Source organism: Lissotriton vulgaris, chromosome 6 (genome assembly GCF_964263255.1).
Source record: "Lissotriton vulgaris chromosome 6, aLisVul1.2, whole genome shotgun sequence".
In the NCBI taxonomy this organism is placed as follows: domain Eukaryota; kingdom Metazoa; phylum Chordata; class Amphibia; order Caudata; family Salamandridae; genus Lissotriton; species Lissotriton vulgaris.
In genome coordinates, this window is record NC_141694.1 from 1,445,707,549 (window position 1) to 1,445,729,678 (window position 22,130).

At 42.5% G+C, this 22,130-nt stretch overlaps 1 protein-coding gene across 1 annotated transcript in view; it reads left to right on the forward strand.

Annotated features, from left to right (window-relative positions):
* The first annotated feature begins 777 nt into the window (after positions 1 to 777).
* Positions 778 to 22,130, forward strand: part of AKAP12 (A-kinase anchoring protein 12) — a 390,541-nt gene continuing 369,188 nt past the window's right edge. Inside the window, exon 1 of the mRNA XM_086927572.1 lies at positions 778 to 1,203. Within this exon, the coding sequence (XP_086783698.1) occupies positions 1,051 to 1,203 (153 nt within the window). The 5' untranslated portion in view covers positions 778 to 1,050. The remainder of the gene's footprint in view (positions 1,204 to 22,130) is intronic.

Consider the following 22,130-nt stretch of genomic DNA (forward strand, 5'->3'; position numbering starts at 1 on the left):
TTGAAGGCGGCTGACCAAGGCTTATTTAAGATTTGGAAGCGCAAGAAACATGGGGTGTAAATTTACTCAGAAGCAACTAGCAAAGGTATTGTCAAAGCAAGCAAGAAGGATGTCTGCAAGGTTAGATATTGAGTACCCGGATAAGACGTTGCATGGGAAATCGGCAGTAAGGCGGTATGCCCCCATAAATATTCGAAGTCATTTTAAGAAACCATTGGAATTAGACTAGAAACAGCAACACTGACCAACTTTTCAGACTGTGTAGTGCACCCTCTGAAACAAGGATTCATATTATATGCACTTGCAAAAAGCTTTAAATTGTGAGGAAATGTTGCTTGAGCCCAATTTTTAGACCTTTTAAATATTTGATCCCGCACGTAAGCTGTACAATCCTGCCTGCACGGGGAATCTAGCAAACTGACGGCATATTTTTATTTTTAAATATAATATAGCGGCAAGTAAGGAACTGAATCAAATAACCATCTAGCACAAGTTGAGATCATCCCCTATCCATGAAAAGAAATTCCTTTTAAACTGACGAAGTTAAGGGTCAGCAGGCAGCCTGTAAGGGTGAACAGGCATAGGTCTGTCGCGTCCTCGGAATAAGGACAATAAATGGACAAAAAGCACTGGGAATTGAACATATTCCCCTTTGCAGACTGCTCATCAGCCTGGATTTGATGCTGCAAGGCGTGACCCAAGGCTGGGCTCATGTGATGGAGCAGGAGGCTGGCGATCGGTCTGTCTAAAAAAAAAAAAGAAAAAAGAAAACACGACACACAGGAGCAGGGCCGAGCATAGAGCGCGTGCGGCCGGGCTCTGGAGAGCGTCACTCGCAGCCTGCGCTCCTCTGGGGAGGACATATCTGCCTGTGTGGGTCGGCTTCCTGCGGGTGCCTCGAGCGCTTCTTGGCGGGATACTTGGGGGACACAACGAGCGTCGCGGGACAGGTCACTCTCCATCTGCCCTACATCACCTGAGCGTCCCACCTCCACGCGGACCGCCACTGCGCACTTGTATAACTCCGCACGGGGACCCGGCGGCCGCAGCATGGGGGCCGGGAGCTCGGCGGCGCAGACCGCGGGCGCCGGAGAAGAGGTCTCGGAGGCCGCCGCCGCTGGGGCTGAGGTGGCGGACCCCGGAACCCCGCCGGAACTGCTGCTTCTGCTAGAAGACGAGGACCACGGAGCGGGTGACACCAAGGTAAACTAGCCCTGGCCCGCGAGCCCCCTGCAGGCGGTGGTTTATTTGTGGGCAACTTGAGAGCGTGCAGGTGCATTGGGCCCCGGGTGCAGGATACCGCGGGCTGCATCACGCCCCCTCCCTGGGGAAACTTTCCGCAACAAAGCGCGGTGCGCCCGGGCGGGGCCGCTGCTCTCAGCGCAGGGCTGAGGCGCGGCCGGGGAGGATGCTGCGGAGGGAGGGGGCGGCAGCAGGGGCCGCTAGTGCCGCAGTACTTCCCGGGACTCTGTCAGCCCGTCCTTGGCAGCGCACCGCGCGCCGCCCGGGGACGAGCACGACCTTGCCGCATCAGACGTTTGAGCTGAGGAGGGCTGGTGCACACGCCCGTGCGGGCCGAGGGGCGTGTGGGACCGCTGGGGGTCTGCGGATAAGCCCGGACCGTCCTTGCCGCATGCTGGCCTCCCGCAGCAGGTGCACGTGTGGAGGCCACGCCTCGGCCCTGCTGCGGTGCTGGCCCTGCCCTTGCATTAGTCAATGCTATTGTTAACTACAGGCCCTGGCGGTTTACTGTAAAGGCACCTCTCGTATCAACGCAGCTCAGCCCTTCCATACATAGACTTACATATTATATTGTAGATAAAAATAAAAAAAATATCAGGAGAATGGGTTCCCTCTGACTTTATTGAAGCAGAGGCCGTTTCAGGCGATAGCACATTATTACTCATCCGCCCTTCTTAAGTAGGGGTTTTTAGGTTGTGCCCTTTTCACTACTTTTGTTACATACTTTACCTCACGTTGAATATGCCTCACACCCACATTTAATTAATTGGCAAATATCGACATACGTATGTAGTAGCAAAAAGTAGGTTCAAAAATATATTTTTGTGCGGGGAACGCGTGACTTTCATAATAGACATCCATGTAATGCTGATATCAGATCGGGCCAGGGTCAGTTGAACGTTACTGTATATGTAGTACTTCATATCTGCCCATGAGGGCGAAGGAACATTTACCCATTCCGACCCTAGCTATGCCTGGGTGGTGAATTTAGAGAGAAGGTTCTCCTTCCATCTGAGCACGAGCCCCTCACCCTTCAGAAATGTGTCTGATGCTGAAGGAAGAAAACCCCTCTCCTATTAACCATGACGCTGAGGGCTAGGGGCAGACTTTTTCAGACCTATACTTGGTTGAACCCCACCTCTCCAGTTCGGCAGATCATACCTGGCAACCTATTTACTCTGGGTTTAGTTAGACGTTTAGGAAAGGGATCCTGTTAAGGTGAATGAACATATTTTTTGAGGGTGAAATAGGTGTGAAAAGCGGATGACCCCATTAAAGTTTATTAAGACGTTTGTTAAGCAGGTCACTAGAAGTAAAAAGTGAGGTGATGCATAACAAAGGCGAATGAGTTAATTAGTATATCTGAACATGTGGGGGGGTGAAGATTAATTGCACCTCAATGTTCTCAGACACTGGTTGAAGGGAAGAGGCACTTCATCTATTCCTTCAGGTATTTCGCCCTAGTGGAAAGGGAGGCCACTTTCCATTCTTTCAGACTCGCTAGAACTCTCTCAGACCCTTGTCTGAGTTAGCTCTTGAGTGTGACATATATTGACAGCTATGGCAGAAGTGGCTGAAAGGGACATGGAAAACTGCAGTAGTGGACAGCTGTTAGACAGTGGTTTATTAGTTGAGGTGGACTGTTGTCCATTAAAGTAACTATCCTGTAATGACTGTTTAAAGGTTTCAGTAATTTAAACCTAAGCTCAACGGTTTGTAGCTATGGTATAGAACAAACATGCGTAACTCAACGAAAATGTGTAAAGCATTTAGGAGTAATAAAACTGTTAAACATTTGAAAACACAACACAATGATAATCACACTTTATAAAAATAGTTACATTTAATGACCAAAATGCCACCAACATGACAAACACCGAATAAGAGAAACCAGAGATAGGAATTGTAAAAGATTTAACAGAAATAGCACCAAAAAGTGTAAAGCACCAATAGCAGTAAATGGTAGTGTTAGACTGTTACTGAGGCGTGATTTGAGGCCGACCTCGATGGAGGTGGGTTGGCTAAACCAAGTAGATTGGTCCAAAGATACAGTATTATAACTTTGATATCTACTCTGATTTTGTACATATGACAGTTAGATTTTCAATTTTCAGATTCTGGTATTATTGCCTTGAGTATTGCAGTTTAGGAATTATCACCTACAACAGTGCCTGGGTGCTTTGGCTGGTCTCTTGCAGCTGAGTTTGCTATCATAGCACATCAACCGACTTGCAGTGATCCTCGTGGGGAGGGTCTGAATATGTAAAATTCCTTTTACTATCTGATTCCCCGCATGGGAGAGTGGTTGGTTTGAGGGAATCACTTGTGCTGTGCTCACTTGCCTATATGTGACACCCCCAGTCAGCAAGGCTTTAGGAATTGCCAAGCACACCTCTTATCATCTCTTCAACAATTTAGATTTCATTTAAAAAGAAACTGTAAAATATATAACGTTTGGGAGCTAAAAGTATATAGTCTCAAAATTGCAGGCGCTGGTTGGTGCCCACAACGTTTTGTAACAGGCAAATTGAGCATTTTTGATGTGACATTGTGAAGCACCTTTGGCACAATATGCATTTCAGTCTGCCCTGTTCCCTAGGAATGGTCAGGTGGCAGATCAGGGTTTATGAGTTGGTCTTAGTTTAAACAACTAAAAGCAAGTGAGATATACCAACTAGCCAAGATGTGCGGTGAATGATTCTGCACTGAAGCGCTAGTTCATTTTTACATTTGGAATGTAGTAAATGATATAAAACCACCAGAGGGTCAAATTAGTATGCTTAGATGACGAATGTAGTTTGAAAGACACATAGAGCAACCACATGGTTCTGTACCATCTACACAGCAATTCCAAATCCAGGTGTGCAACCAATAAACAAGTTCTTAGCATAGGATGGGCACCTCTCAAGATTATTTGAAGCATTTTAGGATTGGCTTTTGTGTTCCACTAAAATCTACTGGAAGTTTTTTTTCTAGAGATGTTTTCAACAATATTTAGGAATTTGTATCCAAACTTGGGGCTCATCCTTTATAAGCTACTGGATAATAGTAATTTGGTCATATTTTGAAGTGTTGAGGATGATTGATCAAGTTGTGAGTCATAAGGAGCAAAGTCATCAAGCTAACCTGGAGAATCTGAGTAATGTAGTCACATGTTCTAGGGACTGACCAGTACCAGCCCGTTCACAGTACCTCAGCACACAGACTGTAATCAAATTCAGTCCCTTTAGAGGGGGGGGGGGAGAGGGGGGGGGGGTGGCTGAGCGAAAAACACCACTAAAACATTTGTAGGCTTTGATATGGTTATTCTGTTTAGCTGTCCTCTTATACCGTACTGTATGTATTATACAAGTGTACCCACACATTCTCAAGTGAACAAGAGAAATTCTGTAGGAGAGGACAGGATAACCTGGAGACATCGGTACTGACCCTATAGAACAAAACCTACATTGCTGCTGGTTGGTTAAGGGCAATAATCTGCTGGCCCTTATACATGTTTATATGATTTGTTTTACTAAGAAAAGAAAACACATTTGTATCGCAAGTAAAACCCCACAGGAGGAATGCCCTCAATACGATTTGCCTGCTATAATCCAGGCAATTTCCCTCCTCTGATTTACTGTTACTGGCAATTTTGAAGTAGTGAAACAGGGATTATACTGTACATGCAGGAATTGGATTTAGTGTGCTGATTCCTGCATTTCTTGTCTATTATTCCACCCAGAAACTTTATCTGCGTACAGAAGGTAAAATCTCCGGTTGAAATTCCTCTCACTTGCGGTGTTCTCTTCTTAACACATAATTTAAATGGGTCGTCTAACTCCCGTAACTGCTTGCATCGGAATTAAGGGCCCGCTGAATATCATATCAAAAATATCGATGGGACAGTAGATCGAGGCCAGAGTACTGTAAATAAAATATTTACAGTTAATTCTATATTTTCTATACCTAACTCCAGGTATATGTACCTATACTGTACATGTATCTTCAAGGTACGTAGCTGTGGAGTTAGTAATAGTAAATCAATACTTCCCTATATGCACTCACCTTTCAATATTTTGTCCCTCGATATTCTGTCCTCGATATTAGTATGCCACAATATTGTTGGTGTTGATATTTAGTAGTACAGTCAAATTAATGGCATATTCATAATAAAGGCCATGTTTTGTTAACCTTTTTTACAATATGCAAAGACCATTTTAAACAATTTATAATCCAGTCAGCATTTTATAAATAGTTTTTATATTTTACTAGAACACTTCAACATTTTAGAGCTCTAGTTAAGGTCTTACTCCTCCCAACAGTTCGACCTACTAAAGTTGTTCTGAAAGTTCATCACATAGTGATTTTTGTTTTGATGTAACAGTGATAGAACTACATCACACTGATGTGCATTGGTGAGTTTTATGTCAAGGCAAAAGAAAAATCGTCACATTTTAAAAGTGGTCAAAAAGTGAGACACGCCCCACTCCCAAAATAACAACATTTTGCTTTTATGTGGTTTAACTATTTCTTTAGCACTGGCATTCCTCAATGGCATGTGCTTTGTGCCTTAAGCCTTGTTCAGCCTCCTTACTCTCTGTGGACTGTATTTCCTCTTTTGATGTTTGTGAAGTGCTCTGTTCCCATCTGGTTGGGGTGCACTTGGAAACATGAATAAGTAACCAAAACACGTGTCACGAGGAAAGAAAGGGATGTGCACTCTTGGAAGATGTTGCAAAACAAATGATTCCAGGAACTGTTAACCTAATTAGGGGAACTCACCTGTGTTGAGGAGAATTGGGTCACCTAAAACTGCTGAAAGGGAAACCACATTCCTAAATACCTACTACATTCACAGCACATTCCTGGAGAAAGCTAACAGTGCTGTAGACATAGAGTACTGACAGGATGCTGCTGGGAGAAGTTCAATCTTCTGGAGCCCTTAGCATGCTGCGGAAATACAGCTGACGTAGGCTCACACTTATGGGATTATGCTTTCCTAACAGGAGAGTGCTGAAGGAAGCTCACATCACAGGCGTCCTTAGAGTATTAGAGTATGTAAAGATTAGTGCTCCAACTCCTGGGGTGTTATCAAAGGAGTACTGTTAAATAAAGCTGACACTGCTGCTACCCCATACGATACTGCTGGAGAAAGCTCACCCTGCTATGGACCTGTGTTACTGACTGGTTGGTGCTGAAGAAAGCCCACACTCCTGAGGCCCAGTGTTACTGATGGGATGCTGCTGGAGTAAGCTCACACTTGTGTGATCCTGTAGTAGTGAGAGCTACTGCCGGAGGAAGCTCACGTCTAGGGTCCAGCATTTCTAATAGGAGACTGCTGGAGAAAATTAAAACTGCAGGGGTTGTATGGTGTGGATGGGACACTGCAGGAGTCCATGAGGTGTAGATGGGATACTTGTAAAAACGAATAGTGTACTGCTTATACAGTCTCTCATTGCTGGGGCCCTGGAATATTTACAGCAAGAATACAGCACTGTTGATAATTACATAGAATACTGCAGGGGGAAGCTCACACTGTGTTCTCCAATCCCCATCGTGTTATATTCAGCTAGTAGCTCATGAGAGACCCTCGTTTGTAATGTCAAACACTGATTTTTATCTATTTGATTACAACTCTGACTCTTTACCTAAGTACTTTTTATTCAACCCATACACCCCCGTTCCTCGGGTCCACAACTAGTAGAGGGCCGACATGCAAGCTTTGCTCTTGGGAAGGGCAGATGCCAGTGACAGAGCTGAACCAGTGATCTGATATCAAAAGAAGCACATTTAAAGCAGGGAGCGCGTGCTATACCTGGTTAGGACTTGGAAAGCAGAAGACCTCTGTATTGGCAGCACCCCCCCTCTCAGGAGTGTGGGTGCTGTAACATGCCCTTCTTCTCACGACAGCCCCTATGCTTTTTAGAGGTTAGAATTGAATACAATTTCGACTTACCAAGTGGTTGGAGTATTTAGAAATATATATGTTCTGTAAAAGAAGAAAAAAAACACTTGTGCCTTTTGGTGATATTCAATGAATTGACAAACTATAGCTGCGTTCCCATTAATTAATCAAAGAGCTCTGGTAATTTTCTGTCTGATTGTTTTAGGGCATGATTCTAGTAAGCCTCTGATTTTGCCACCTTTGTGCAAATCTGTTCACAGAAGTTAGAAGTAGACAGGAAGTGATAGGTAAAGGGTTGGGATACCTTGTAGTCTGTGTGCATCCACAAGTTTACGTGAATAAGGGTATTCACCAACAACTCCCAATCTCTTCACACACTTGAAAAGGTTGGAAATGTACTGCTCATGAGGACAGAAGTCGACATTTTCCAAAATAGGGATACACGTAAAGCAGATTTTCATATAAATAAAAACACACGTGTATAATTGTTCTTGCAAAAATAGAATTCGTAAACGTTTTCTAGGAGGACGGTTTACAGGCCTCCTGAAAACTATTGTGAATTTCGGATAGTCGAAATTGTGAACCAGAGCGATTGCATATACCTGCAGGTGTACCTTTGCGACATTTTTTAATAACTAGGCCCCTAATTTATTTTTTTTGTAGCCTATAATGGAATTCTTCATTATAATTTTTTTGAAAATATTTGCATGTGTGCAGCCTTCTTTTACTGAAGGATACCTGTGAGAAATGGTATTTAAATTGCACAATAGGTTAGCAAAATATTTTTTCAAGCTGTCTTATTTGTGTACATTTAATTTGAAAGCAAACAATCGCTAATCTTGCTTCCATGTTGATGCATGTAATCAGAGAGCATTTTGTGAGCATTATAAATAGCCTTATTTTGTTGAAAATTGCAAACAACTTTACATGTTTTTATACTGGTTCCAGTGTCAGTAATGCTCGCTGTATTTCCTATGAGCACTTCTCCTAATAGTAATGACTTTGTTCTAATGAGCCATAAATACATGTGGGTACAAACCCTGTCGTACTGGCAGGCAATCCCCTTCCACATACCCAGCGAGTGGTACTGCAAATGACAATTAAGGAGTTGTGTTGCATGGGGGTGAGCCTACTTCTCCAGTAGTCAAAATGAACATTCAACCTTGTTACCTTTGACCCCAATTCAACGTCCATGGCTCGTGTCAACCATTGTAGTGACATTACAGCTTCCTCACAGCTGGAATACACTCTAGATGCAAAAAATGCCACGAGTTGTGCACGGTACATCTTTTTTCGACCTAGCATTGTTATGATGTCAGCACTATCCGCTCGTCAGTCAGCATATGGCATGAATCTTGGCATGAAAGGGCTTGACCCTCCTGGCAGTTACTATTGGATGGAAAGGTTCTTCTGTATTGCCTGAAATGTGTTGCCTATAACGCTCCTTTATGCAGTCTGATATGAAGATGCGCAATGCAACGGCCAAATCTGGCAGCCAAGAGTGAGATTGCTGCAGGCAAGCATGACACAGCAAAACGTCCCAGAGAAATGCATTAGGGATTACTGTTAAATATTTGCTTGCTTAAGCACATTGTTGGCCACCTCAGGATTTTTTTAACACCATCTTCTTCCTAGATGAATATTTGCCAATTTCTTGTGGAGCTATGGCTGGTGGTGGAAGTGGAATCATGATTGGATTGTGCTTTGATGAAGAGGGAGGGCCTTTGGAAAGTGTGAAGTTCAGATATTTGCAGTGAGCAGAACATCAAGCAAAATAAACCAAATTAATTCTTGCATGTTTCAAAGCAGGCTTTATGTTTCAGGTGCTCTGTGGTGTATACATAGTTTGGCACATCTAATTTATTGCCACGATTGGCCTTAACTTGTTACATTTGCATGTTTTTGGGACATAAGGCATTTTTCAAGTCTGGTGTATGGGCATTTAGAACGTTTTCTGCCAGTGGTTTTCAAAGGAAAGCATTTTGAAGGCATTGGTCGTGCAGCCTTCTACCTTCCTCTGTGTTTCCTATTCCTAGCGGGATACTTAATTTGTTGTGGGATTTAACATGGGCGCAGATGGGGAGAAAACGCAGCAGGTCGGTGTTTTGATTTTCTACTAACTTTCTGTATTGGGTAAACTCCATTTTTGTTGCTGTGCTATTCTCAGACAGTGGTGCTAAAGAGGAAGGAGGTTTTGAATCTTGGGCGCTTCCACTGTCCCATGTATGTGCAGTCTCCATTGTTTGTGTTCTGATTGTAGATTTACTCAATGAAGGGGTGTCCAAAGGGGGCGGGGGGGAGTGGATCTGGTAATAATTTCCTACACAGGACTGGGCTTCGGGGATGTTGAAGATAAGTGCTGTCAGGTCTTGCTACCTTCTGCTAACATGCGCTTGCGTTTCACATTATTTTTCTGTATACTGTCCTATGTTCGTTGTGGGTATTACTGAAGGAGTGCCTGCTAAAGGGAAGATGAGTGACTGTTGTGACGTTCTACAAACTAGTTTCTTTGTTTTTGTCCTTGCAGTCTGTCTTTGATGTTTGGACTGCCCCAGTCGAGGGGGTTCTGAAAAGGAAGGGATCTTAAAACCCTTCACTTACCAGTTCATGTTCGATCAGCTGGGCTTAGGATGTAGTAGGTGTGCAAATCTGCGTCTTTCATTTGTTTTCAGAAAGATTCTGTTTAATACGGGTTTCCATATTGGCAGATGCTCGGGTTGATGTTACTGGGCCTTGCAGCCTTCAACTAAACCATGGTGTTTAGTGCAATACAAGTCTTCCATATCCATACCTTTTTTCCCCAGTAGAAATGCAAGAAGCTTTCAAATAGGGGTTATTGGAGCGGAAGAGAAAACGCAATAGATATGATGCTTTATAAATTTTATTTTACGATTACGGTGATCTATAAACACAATTGTCCATTGCAAATGCATATTTGCGACACTACTGAACACACAGTCCTATGCATATAAGGCATATATTTCTTTGTAGTCCTGTTAAGTCGTGAGCACAGTTAAATTAGACCGCCACTACATTTTAATGTCCTGTGATGTTGACACATAGTCAAAATTATTATAGTAAGTATGACCTAACGACCTGAAGTCAGAGAAGTCCAAATAGGAGCTGAAGCTTTGTATACAATTGTAAAATTTAACACTCTTATTAACATTGTGAGTCGCACGAACGCGTATTCACGCACTGTCCACACAGAGCCGAGGAATCTGTACGAAAGGTTAGATGGTGACACTTGTTAAATGTGTTTAATATTTAGAGGTTTTTTCCAAACTTGGAGTTAGATAAGACAGGAAAGGATATCTAAATGAACCTGTCAATGTCCAAGCACTACAAATATTAAGGTTGGGTCCAGCTAGAGAAGGAACTGGTATTGTTTATTGTTGGTCTATAGTAGTCCTCCTAAGAATATGACACTTTACAATGCACGCGTTCGCAAAATCCATTACAATGCATGTCGTTACAACGCATGTCAATACAATGCATAATGCATTACAATGCAATTACTATTCTAACTTCGCTGGTGCGTTAATTTGGGGAATGCTTTGTAATGAATTATGCAATATAATGACATGCGTTGCAATGGATTTTGCGATGTATCAAATGCGTTGTAATGACACACGTTGTAATGTGTGCATTGTAAACGATGTTTCCCTCCTAACGTCTTTTGGATTGACTGAACCATGTCATGCTTAACTCTGTTGAAAACAAATAAAACATGTTTTGGTGCAACATAGTTGGTATTTAAGACTCTTGCTTGATTGCAAGAGACCCATTAAATTGCGATCCTTACACCGCAGCCTGTTTGCGCAAGGATCGCAGTTGTCAGTGATCTTTTATTGATCGCAGTAGGTAGCTAACAGGTGCTATAATTATAGCATCAGGCAAGAGGCGCTCGTAAACAGGCTTCTAGTGGTGTTAACTTCCATACTCTTGAGTGAGTCCCTGCTCGTTTATCCAGACCTTCCTATCTGCTATATTTTGGCCTTGTTTTTCTTTTTTTCTCTCCTCCTCCCACTCTTGCTTTGATTTCTAAAGGGTAATATAGCCCCAGACTAGACTCAAAATACATAATTACTTGTCACAAATATATTGTTTGCCTCTTAGTAGAGATTTTCGGAGCTGGGGTTTTCACTATTGAATTAGCCCTTTTTTTTTTACTCACTGACATTTTCTATTTGGATCCCTTCACTACGGTTATGGTCCCTTTTATTCTTTTCTTTAGTAGTCACAGGCATTTATGCAGCAAGTTCTGACGCTGAAGTTACACTCTGTAGGCAAAAATGCATCTGGAAAGGTCAACGCAATTCATTTCTTCAACTGAGAAGTAGCCCTGGGCTAGGCCTGACAAATGTATGTGAAGTCAGTTTTAATTAGAACGTAAGCACTGGGCCCCATCTCTTTCCCCAATGTATGCAGCTTCTATCCCAGCAAATTATGCAGTCGTTTGATGGGTTTAGGTGCTTTAGACTGCAAGGGGGCTGGGGGGGCACAGATGTGAATAATCCTCACCACTCCAGGAGAGTGACGCATGCAGGGCGTTGCTGCTGGCCCAAGAAGCCTGTTATTTCATTATAAAAGACGAGGACTTCACTTTCTTCTCTCAAAGATTAAAGATTTCTCCTCTCAATGAGGAAAAATACATGGCGTGACACAGTGAACCGGTGCTAATAGGCCTTATTTCTCCATTTATACGAATATGCTATTAATGACCTGATTGCAACTAGCCTGCAACCCCGAGTGGCAATTGCACACATGATAAATGCCTTTGGGCTTGAGATTTAACATATGTGCAGTTACCAGACCATTCAGACTTTTCCTGGTCAGAATGAAGCACAAATTGGACTAGCATACCGGATATACCCACATTTTGCCTCTTTTTGAAAAAATGTTCCCGTTCACATTGCGCTATTTTTCCCTGATGCAACACAAGAGGGAACATTTATCATATACGCTCTGTGTTACTGCAGAGCTCGCAATGTGAATTTGAGTCCAAAGTGGATTTTGTTCTCAAATCAGATTTTGTGACCTAATTATAATGAATGTACGTATCTCTGCAGCTTTACTGCTAAATTCCTAAATGTGTCCAAGGCAAGTAAACATTTTACTCATCAAGGATAAAAAGCAGTCGTGTATGAAGAAACACATACTTCCTTTTTAATGAGATACATAGGATTATTGTAAACACATAAATAATGTAATTATAAAAGTAAGGACTGTAAGGCCCTTTTTGCAAATGGCCTCCAATCCAGCGTGGCAACTGCGCACTCAATAATTTCTGATATTCTCTGGTTTGGAACTTGCCACAAATGCACTTACTACTCCATTCACACATTTGTTGTGCAAAAAGAGGCATAACATGCCCAGATTTGAAAAACATTTTGCTTCTTTTTGAATGTTTTTTTTCCCGCTTACATTGCGCCCTGATGGAATATGAGAGAAGCACGTCAGTTATGCTCTATATTACTCTCCATCCGAATTTGAACGTAATCTGGATTTTGTTCCCAAATTCTTATTTGCGGCCCAGTTGTAACAAGTGCATATGAATCTGCTTTCATACCGTGGATTTAAGTGAGTCCCAGGCACATAATAATCATTCATCGAGGATAAACCTTAAAAAAGTCGTATTTGAAGAAATACATGCTACACATTTGATAAAATCCACTTGATTATTAACCACGCATAATCTAATCATATCACATTCAAAATAAGCTCACTATAAGTTAAAAAACACACGTCTTGACAGTTGCAGTAGCCTGCATTTCCAAGCATCAGCTCGTAAAACAACCAGCAAGCAGAAAACATTTCATTTACAACATTTTTGTATTGGTTGAGTATGCATGGTTTCATCTGCAAAAGTTGTAATTTTTTGTTTAACAAACTGAATTATACTTAGCTTTTCTATATTGGCAACTTCTCTAATGTTCAGCACACAAAATGTAAATAGGATTAATACAAGCTTTAATTAGGTGAATATATGGCCTTTTCCCATGTTAGTAGCACATATAGGAGGAGGGCAGCTATTCATGCACATGGATTTTTAGGTCTGGCTTGATTGTCCATTGATAAGAAATACCTATGAGCATGGGCAATGCCTGTTGTGTTGTGCCTACAAGCATCTTTAGCTGTTTGCAAATCTCGTTTTCTGATCAAACAAACTGCAGGAAAAAATAAATGCATACATATATACACATACATACAAAGGCTTTCACTCGGCCCTCTTCACTGTTGGTCTGTTCAAATGTCGTTTATGAGTTGTTTCCATTTATCACAACCTACTGCAGAGACAATGGGTCAACTGACTTCTGTCATTGGGTCTCTTGCTTAGTAAGTGATAGCATTTACCATAATCTTGTGCACTTCTTTTTAGGTGGGTGTGCGCAAATCAGTGCCAGGAGGTATATGCCTTGTCTGCAGGTCCATTCCTTTATTTCTTTAATGTTTTTGCAATTTTTTGCAACAAAAACAAATATATTAAAAAAAATTGCCCACTTTTCAAAGTCAGCGCATTCGCCAGCGCTCGTATATTTTTCATTCTAATGTGGACAAGTAGAAGTTTTCATAGAAGCTGGGATACATTTTTTTAGTGGGAGCTATAAGAGTGGGCTGCATGGCGTATAAATCATGTATTAGAAACAAAACGGTATGTGGAGGGTCAAGGGGAATGTTTCATGACCCGTCTGCTCGTTCCCCTATATCAAGATACAACAAAAGAGCAGATCAAGTCAAGGAAAGGTGTGTGCCTACATCAGTACCCGTGCGGTACCGGTGGTGAGTGCGTGCAACATGGGCTGCCAAAAGTGTAGGCTATTAGTGGCGGAAGGCTGAAGCAATTCCCATCAGACCACCCATGTGGTGGAGTTTACGTCACGTGGGGACTGTTTATCATGCCATCCTGAGTCCGCCCACATAATGCCGGTGCGGGAATGGATGTCAAAAGTACTGATCATACTCTACATCTTCAAATGATGTGAATGAAAAAAAGTGCAGTGCTCAAATAATAATAATAACAATTGACTACCCGGACTTCAGGATGCGTTTAAACAGAAGTACTGGTGCCAAAGATTAAAAACACGCTGGGTAGTGAGACTACCCACTAGCGCTGTGCAGTATGGTCGACATGTTTCAGCCATAAGGGCATCTGACCCGGCTTTCTTCAGGACCGATTGACAAAAATAGCTACTGCGACTGCATATAAAGTGTATTGGTGAAGAGTTTCAGCATGTACTAACAAAGTTACATATATACCAGGACTTTAAATACTTAAGTGTCCACTGGAGGGAGAGGAATAATTCTTCTTCCTAACAAAAAACAAAAAGACACTATGTCAAACAACACCACATTACACACACACACACCCATATACCAACACATGGACCGTGCAGGCACACATGCATGAATAATTTGCATTCTGCATTTATAGAGAGCATACTAGCTCAATCACACTGAGGCATTTCCTCACAGTGATAAACACCCAGCTTTGTGTGGGTGATGACCTCACCTCACCCGGCAACCGCTCGGGAGAATGAGGCCCCGCTCTGTAGTGTAAAAATAAAAATAAAAGACACAGTAAGCACGTAACTTTACTGTGCTTAGACCAATGGTTTTACACTTAAACCCAACAGACGTGCGGTAGTTTCCCCTCTATCATGCCTACCATCGACATGTTCCCAAAGTTTGCAGAGTGCGCATAGGAATCGCGCATCCTGCGATGTTTTACCATGTAAGATCAATGTCCTGGCACTGCTAGGTGCCTCAAAATAACTTACTTAGGAAAAGTAGTTGCAAAATTATTTGAAAACTTTTCAGACATCCTATATCCTTACCCTCATACAAAGAATAAGGCTAATTAACACTCGTGGCCAATTGGCCACCAAAGCGCTGAGGTAATGGTAGGGTATCCTAGCCCACACTCATGCATAGATACCAAAGACCTAGCGTCATAGTGAGTTGCTTAGCTAGATAAAAGTGAGCAGGCAATCCACCCCAACACGCAGTATTGTAAGAATGAGGGGCCATACAGGCTCCCTTTAGTCTAGCTACCCTACTAGCATAGTTACCAATTCCGAATCAACCGCCGTGGAATCAGAGTGAAGGCGCTACAAGGCTCACCTGACCGTCGGTACCCCGGCTCTGGGACCGAGCGGAAGTGGAGGTGAGTTGAAAAAACGCCCTTCATCCTTAAGTAGCCTCCCTGCAAACTGTAACTGATCCCTCATTCGTAGATGGGTTGGCAAGATCGCCGGAGAGCCGCGAGAGAGGACCGCTATTTTACAGCGCATGAGTGGAGAGTTGGAAAACACAGCTCTCCCGCGCATGCGCAGTCCTCGCTACTTGCAAGGTCCCGGAGCGAGCATCTCGCCGTCTATCACCCGCGGGATAAGAGGATTCAAATTAAGTATGCTCATTTCTATGTGGGTGGATAATTCAAATTCAGAAAAACCGATTCTGCCAGACGTGAGCAACACGATCACAAACCCAGTAGGGAGACACCGCTCCTCAGACGTGAGCCCAAAGTAACTCATCAATCCAGGTATCAATGTGTGACACCGCCATTGTGGAAAGGAAAAATCCAGTAGTTGGGGGGATGATACAGGAGTGCACAGTTCTTACTAAGCAAACAAGCACTAACAGATGGAATGGATAGTGAGCACCCATCAATGACATAGCATAGTGGGTGATAGCCAGGTGATAGATGTAATACAAGGAGACCTCCAAATAGGAGTGATTCAGCAGATAACTCAAAGTAGAAACCAGATAGCGTCTAAAGTAGATAGAAGACTATAGATTGAGTCACTAGTGTAGTAGATCAGGTGAAAAACCCCCATAAGGAGTTATTCTGTTGAGACATTATGAACGGGAATATTATTATCCTAGGGTGTCAGTAAAGGCAGACAGAGGGGCTACATATACAATTGAGTTGGGTGAGCTAAAAGATGTAAACTGGACTGCGTTTACATCCTGATACAATAGACCCGCAACTAGGCAGTTGCACTAAATATTAGAAACAAAACGGTATGTGGAGGGTCAAGGGGAATGTTTCATGACCCGTCTGCTCGTTCCCCTATATCAAGATACATAACAAACAAAAGAGCAGATCAAGTCAAGGAAAGGTGTGTGCCTACATCAGTACCCGTGCGGTACCGGTGGTGAGTGCGTGCAACATGGGCTGCCAAAAGTGTAGGCTGTTAGTGGCGGAAGGCTGAAGCAATTCCCATCAGACCACCCATGTGGTGGAGTTTACGTCACGTGGGGACTGTTTATCATGCCATCCTGAGTCCGCCCACATAATGCCGGTGCGGGAATGGATGTCAAAAGTACTGATCATACTCTACATCTTCAAATGATGTGAATGAAAAAAAGTGCAGTGCTCAAATAATAATAATAAAATTGACTACCCGGACTTCAGGATGCGTTTAAACAGAAGTACTGGTGCCAAAGATTAAAAACATGCTGGGTAGTGAGACTACCCACTAGCGCTGTGCAGTATGGTCGACATGTTTCAGCCATAAGGGCATCTGACCTGGCTTTCTTCAGGACCGATTGACAAAAATAGCTACTGCGACTGCATATAAAGTGTATTGGTGAAGAGTTTCAGCATGTACTAACAAAGTTACATATATACCAGGACTTTAAATACTTAAGTGTCCACTGGAGGGAGAGGAATAATTCTTCTTCCTAACAAAAAACAAAAAGAGATGTCTGCATTATGTGGGCGGACTCAGGATGGCATGATAAACAGTCCCCACGTGACGTAAACTCCACCACATGGGTGGTCTGATGGGAATTGCTTCAGCCTTCCGCCACTAATAGCCTACACTTTTGGCAGCCCATGTTGCACGCACTCACCACCGGTACCGCACGGGTACTGATTTAGGCACACACCTTTCCTTGACTTGATCTGCTCTTTTGTTTGTTATGTATAAATCATGTAGGCAATATTTTTTCAGTAAATCGGATCATTGATTTGCATTAATCAATGCCACTGAAAATAAAACAAAAGGAGAGACAGGGCATATTGTCAATGCGCTGGGGCTCCCTAAATTCCCACATTATTCAGAAAGCTCCAGAAGCAGATATTGGGGTTTTTTTTTTGAGGGGGGGGGGTCCTCTTAAAAAAATTGCAGGACTGGAGACTTAAGTCCCTGAGTCCTGGAATGACTGCCAGCAATTTTTTTCTTCATGGTCAACATAGCCCAAGGGGAAAAAAGAACCCTCCTATTTTTTTATTTTATTTTTATTGTTAACAAAACACTGTGACAGACTTGAAATGATCCAAGGCAGGTAGAATGAAGATGAATAACACATTACATTCAGCACTGTATTCTCATATACAAATTCTACAGTGAACATTGAAATATTAGGGTGTTGACACTTCAAGGTGTGGCTGCGCCGGCAGATCTGGCTGTTCACAGATGTTGCCTCCATAGTCATTCCATTTTCCCCATATTTGCATCCACTTCTAAGGGCAGCCTCATGATACATACACTATTTTTTCTCAATTCATGCACCAATCCATGTCGCCCTCCCATTCTCTAAGTTTTGTGGTTGCGCGTACCCCCTATTTTCTTGCTACATTCCTCTTGGCGACCATCAATCCCAGAGTCACCCAGGTTTTTTCTTTGCTACCCAAGTCCGTTGGCTCCCATATACTTAGGAGACAGCGTTTGGCCTCCATGGTGACTGTCTGACCCATGATTTCCCCTATACATGTGTGAACCTCTCTCCAATATCCAGCAATATGTGGGCATTCCCATAGTATGTGGAATAATGTGCCTTCCTGGCCACAGTACCGTCTGCAACTCACGTCAGTGCCGCATCCCATCCTGACCAGTGTAGGCCCACTACCATAGATTCTGTGTAGTATTTTCAGTTGTACCAACTTCAACTTAGAGGATATTGTCCCCTCCCTTGGGACGCTAGCACCTCCATCCAATCGTCCTCATCGAGCTCCTTTAAGTTTCTTTCCCACTTAGCCCGAAGCTGCAGAAGGGGCTCAGGGGAGTGATTTATCAATTTCAGGTATGTCAGGGAAATTGCCTTCTTGGGCATGTATCCATTCAAAAGTCTATCCTCAAAATGAGAGGCTTTGGGAGGGGCCTCCCCTCTTGGGATGACTGCCTGTAAGGCGTGTCGTATCTGGAGATATCTGAATCTTTTGGATTCTGCGAGTTCATATTTTTGCTGGAGGGCAGTGAAGGGTAGAACTTCCCCCTTTTTTCACAGGCCGGCCACCCGCGAGATCCCTTTCAATTCCCATCTATCAAACCTCTTAGTCTACCAGAGATTGCCCAATTGTTCTGAGTCCCACAGTGAGGTGCTTCGGGTTATTGTCTTTGCCCATCCCATATTTTTCTGGACCAAGTGCCGCACCTGTACTGAGTGTTTTGTGGGGCCCGTCAGAGGGAATGGCGTGGTTTTTGAGTATAGCACTTGTGTGTAATTACCTCCTGGGAGGAGCCACCTATCCATGGCATATCCCGGATCAGTGGAGGGCCGGTATATACACTGGTTGATGGCCGCTAGTTGCGCGCCCAATAGTATTTCCTAATGTTTGGTAAACCTATTTATCCGTCATACCAACCTCTTACCAATTTCAGGAGGGAGATACGCGGCAGACCAGTTCCCCAGCGCAACTTTCGCTGTGCACTCTCCACTCGTCTAAAATATGTTCCAGGGACTAGGGCGGGTGAGTTCTGTAAGACATATAAAAACGGGGTAGGGACATCATCTTGAACAATGCGGCTGTCCCCAAGAGTGACACTCCAGTCGCCGCAGTGGTGGCAAAAGGTTAGTTTCATAAAATCATTTCGGATCATTAGTAATGAAAATTCACAAGTATTTGAACCCTTCCGTTACTATCTTAAGTTGATATTCGTTTGGCAGAACTGGCGGATTACCCTTAAGCTCAAAAATAAGCGATTTTGTCCAGTTGTCCTATCCCTGGAGTTGGTCCCAAAAGTTAGTAAAAATGTTCAGAACTCTACACAAGGATCTATGTGGGGAGGCCAGGTAGAGCAAAATATTGTCCGCGTAGAGTGAGATGCAGTCTTCCCATCCTTCGGCCCAAAGCAGCCCTCTTATTACAGTCTTATTACAGGGTCTCCATGGATCCAACAGACCAAAGGCTCCAGAGTGAGCGCAAACAGCAATGGGGACAGTGGGCACCCTTGCTGCATCACCCTGAGGAGATGGAATTTGGCTGATTTTTATATTGTTGAGTTATGCTTGGGGAACGTCCCCTTGGCACTAACAATGACCCTAAGCGGGGTTAATCCGTTTCAATAAGAGTTTTAACTCCAATGTTGTCATTAGAATTTACATCTTTATATTTGTTCATAGAAACACTGGTATGCATGTTGCTCAAACAGAGTTTTACTTCACACCCAACATGTTATACATCCATCCAATGCATTTCGGGTAGTGATACCCTTCATCAGGGAACATGTATCTGTGGATAAATAAGTGTGTTTGAATGCACGAGGAGACCATTATAAAGTGCTAGTATCTGCAACCTATAGAATTGTGAATTAAATATGCTGTAAAAAGTTGTGTCCTGCTACGTGCTGGCTGTTGGAAATGTGCACTTGATTACGTGAACTAACTGAGTATGTGTTAAACAAAACGTGAGAACTGTGTGCTTGTACATAATTAACGGTACAAAATTAAGTGAACCAACTGAGTAGGTGTTCGACCGAACTTTCAGCTTACTGTGAATAAATTGTCGAATTCAGATAAAAGTGCCCGTGAATTTCCAAGAGACCTCATCTGGAGCAGTACATGAGGAGTAAATGGCATGCGTTCGCGATCAATAAAGTTAGCAATGTGACTGTGAAAACGAACGGTGCGTTATCGTTAGAGACCGTGTCTCTCGAACAATTTAGAGATGTAAAGTGAATCCCGGATCAGTTACTTACTGGGTTTTCCTCTGTTGGGTGTGTTCCGATGGCCGTAGTTCAGAGAACGTGTGTTTGTGCATCTTGCAAATGACGGAAGTTAATGAGAAGTGATGTGCGTGATAAACATAGATGGAAGCTTCACGGTCACCATTTTGGAGCGGTTAAAGTGTAAAACTATGTTAATGTAGGAACGATATTGCTCGTGAAAAAAAACCCCATCAAATTATAAACTGCCCTAGTCAGGAGTAAAATAAGGATTGCTGAAGAAAACCTGTGTATAAACCTAAATTAAAATGGTGTGGTAGCCCAGAGGTGTTGATGAGTAAGTGTACATTATCATATTGAGCCTATGTGGTACAAACATAAATATGCTAATTCAACATAAATATAATAATACAATAATGGTAATGAAAGAGGGAGATCTGCCAGAGACTTGGGCCAATGAACTCATAGAAATAAGTTACAGATAGCAGCTATACTCCATTCTATCGTTCATCCCAAAAGGTTTCATGGTTCCAGTCTGTTGATACAATAGTTCTCTCTTTGTAGAAGATACTTATTGTTATCTCTTCGGTTAAAGTGTAAAACTATGTTAATGTAGGAACGATATTGCTCGTGAAAAAAAACCCCATCAAATTATAAACTGCCCTAGTCAGGAGTAAAATAAGGATTGCTGAAGAAAACCTGTGTATAAACCTACATTAAAATGGTGTGGTAGCCCAGAGGTGTTGATGAGTAAGTGTACATTATCATATTGAGCCTATGTGGTACAAACATAAATATGCTAATTCAACATAAATATAATAATACAATAATGGTAATGAAAGAGGGAGATCTGCCAGAGACTTGGGCCAATGAACTCATAGAAATAAGTTACAGATAGCAGCTATACTCCATTCTATCGTTCATCCCAAAAGGTTTCATGGTTCCAGTCTGTTGATACAATAGTTCTCTCTTTGTAGAAGATACTTATTGTTATCTCTTCCTTCTGTTTTTCTGATGATTTCCAAAACGGTAAATTTGAGTTGGCTGATATGTTTTTTTCAGCAAAGTGACTCGCGATTGGATTTCAAATTTTTGTTGCGGATGTTTGATTCATGTTCGATTCTTGTTTTTATCTTTCGTTACGTTTTACCAACATATCCTTGGCCGCACGGGCATTTAAGTAAGTAAACTACATTCATGGTTTCGCATGTGGCGGTCACTTTGAGTTTGATGGTATTTCCTTTCCGTGGATGTGTTATTTGGTGTCCTTTAATGACGTTATTGCAATTGCTGCAGTTGTAACACGGTACGGTTCCTTTATGAGTTGTTTCCATTTCTTTGGACGGGTGCTTCAATATTTCACCCAGGTTGTTATCTCTCTGGTAAGCAAATATGGGTTCATCTTTGAAAATGTTGTTGAATTCATGTTCCTGGGATAGGATAGACCAATGTCGTTTGATGATGTTACGATATGCCCTGCTCTTGGTGGAATATTTTGAGACTACCACAGTCCTGGTGTTCTTTGTACTGGGGGTTTTGGACAATAGTTCCTTTCTTGTTTTTTTGGGTATCCTATTTCCTTGATCTTTGTTTAATATCATTTATTCTTGCGATGGCTGTTTGAGGTTGTGACACTATTCTTTTCACTCTAAGCATTTGTGAATATGGAAGATGTTTTTTGAAGCTGTCCTGATGAAAACTTTGATAATGTAAAATGTTGTTGCGATCTGTGGATTTACGATATAAATCGGTGACAAATCCTGTTGTGATTCTTGTGATCTCTACATCGAGAAAAGTTATTCTTTGGTCTTCAATTTCTGATGTAAATTGTATTCTGTCATCCACTTCATTTAGGTTCACGAGTGCCTCTGTCAGTTGTGTTTTGGGTCTGCTCCATAATAAGAATATATCATCTATGTATCTGAGGATGAGTTTAGCATGTGTTTGCCATGGTTGTTTTGTGAGTATTTGCTCTTCTTCATTACTTTCCATGAACAAGTTGGCATATGCGAGTGCAGCCGAATTGCCCATGGAAGTGCCAGACTGTTGAAGGAAGTATTGGTCCTTCCACTTGAAATAGCTTTGGAATAGAGTAAAGTATATTA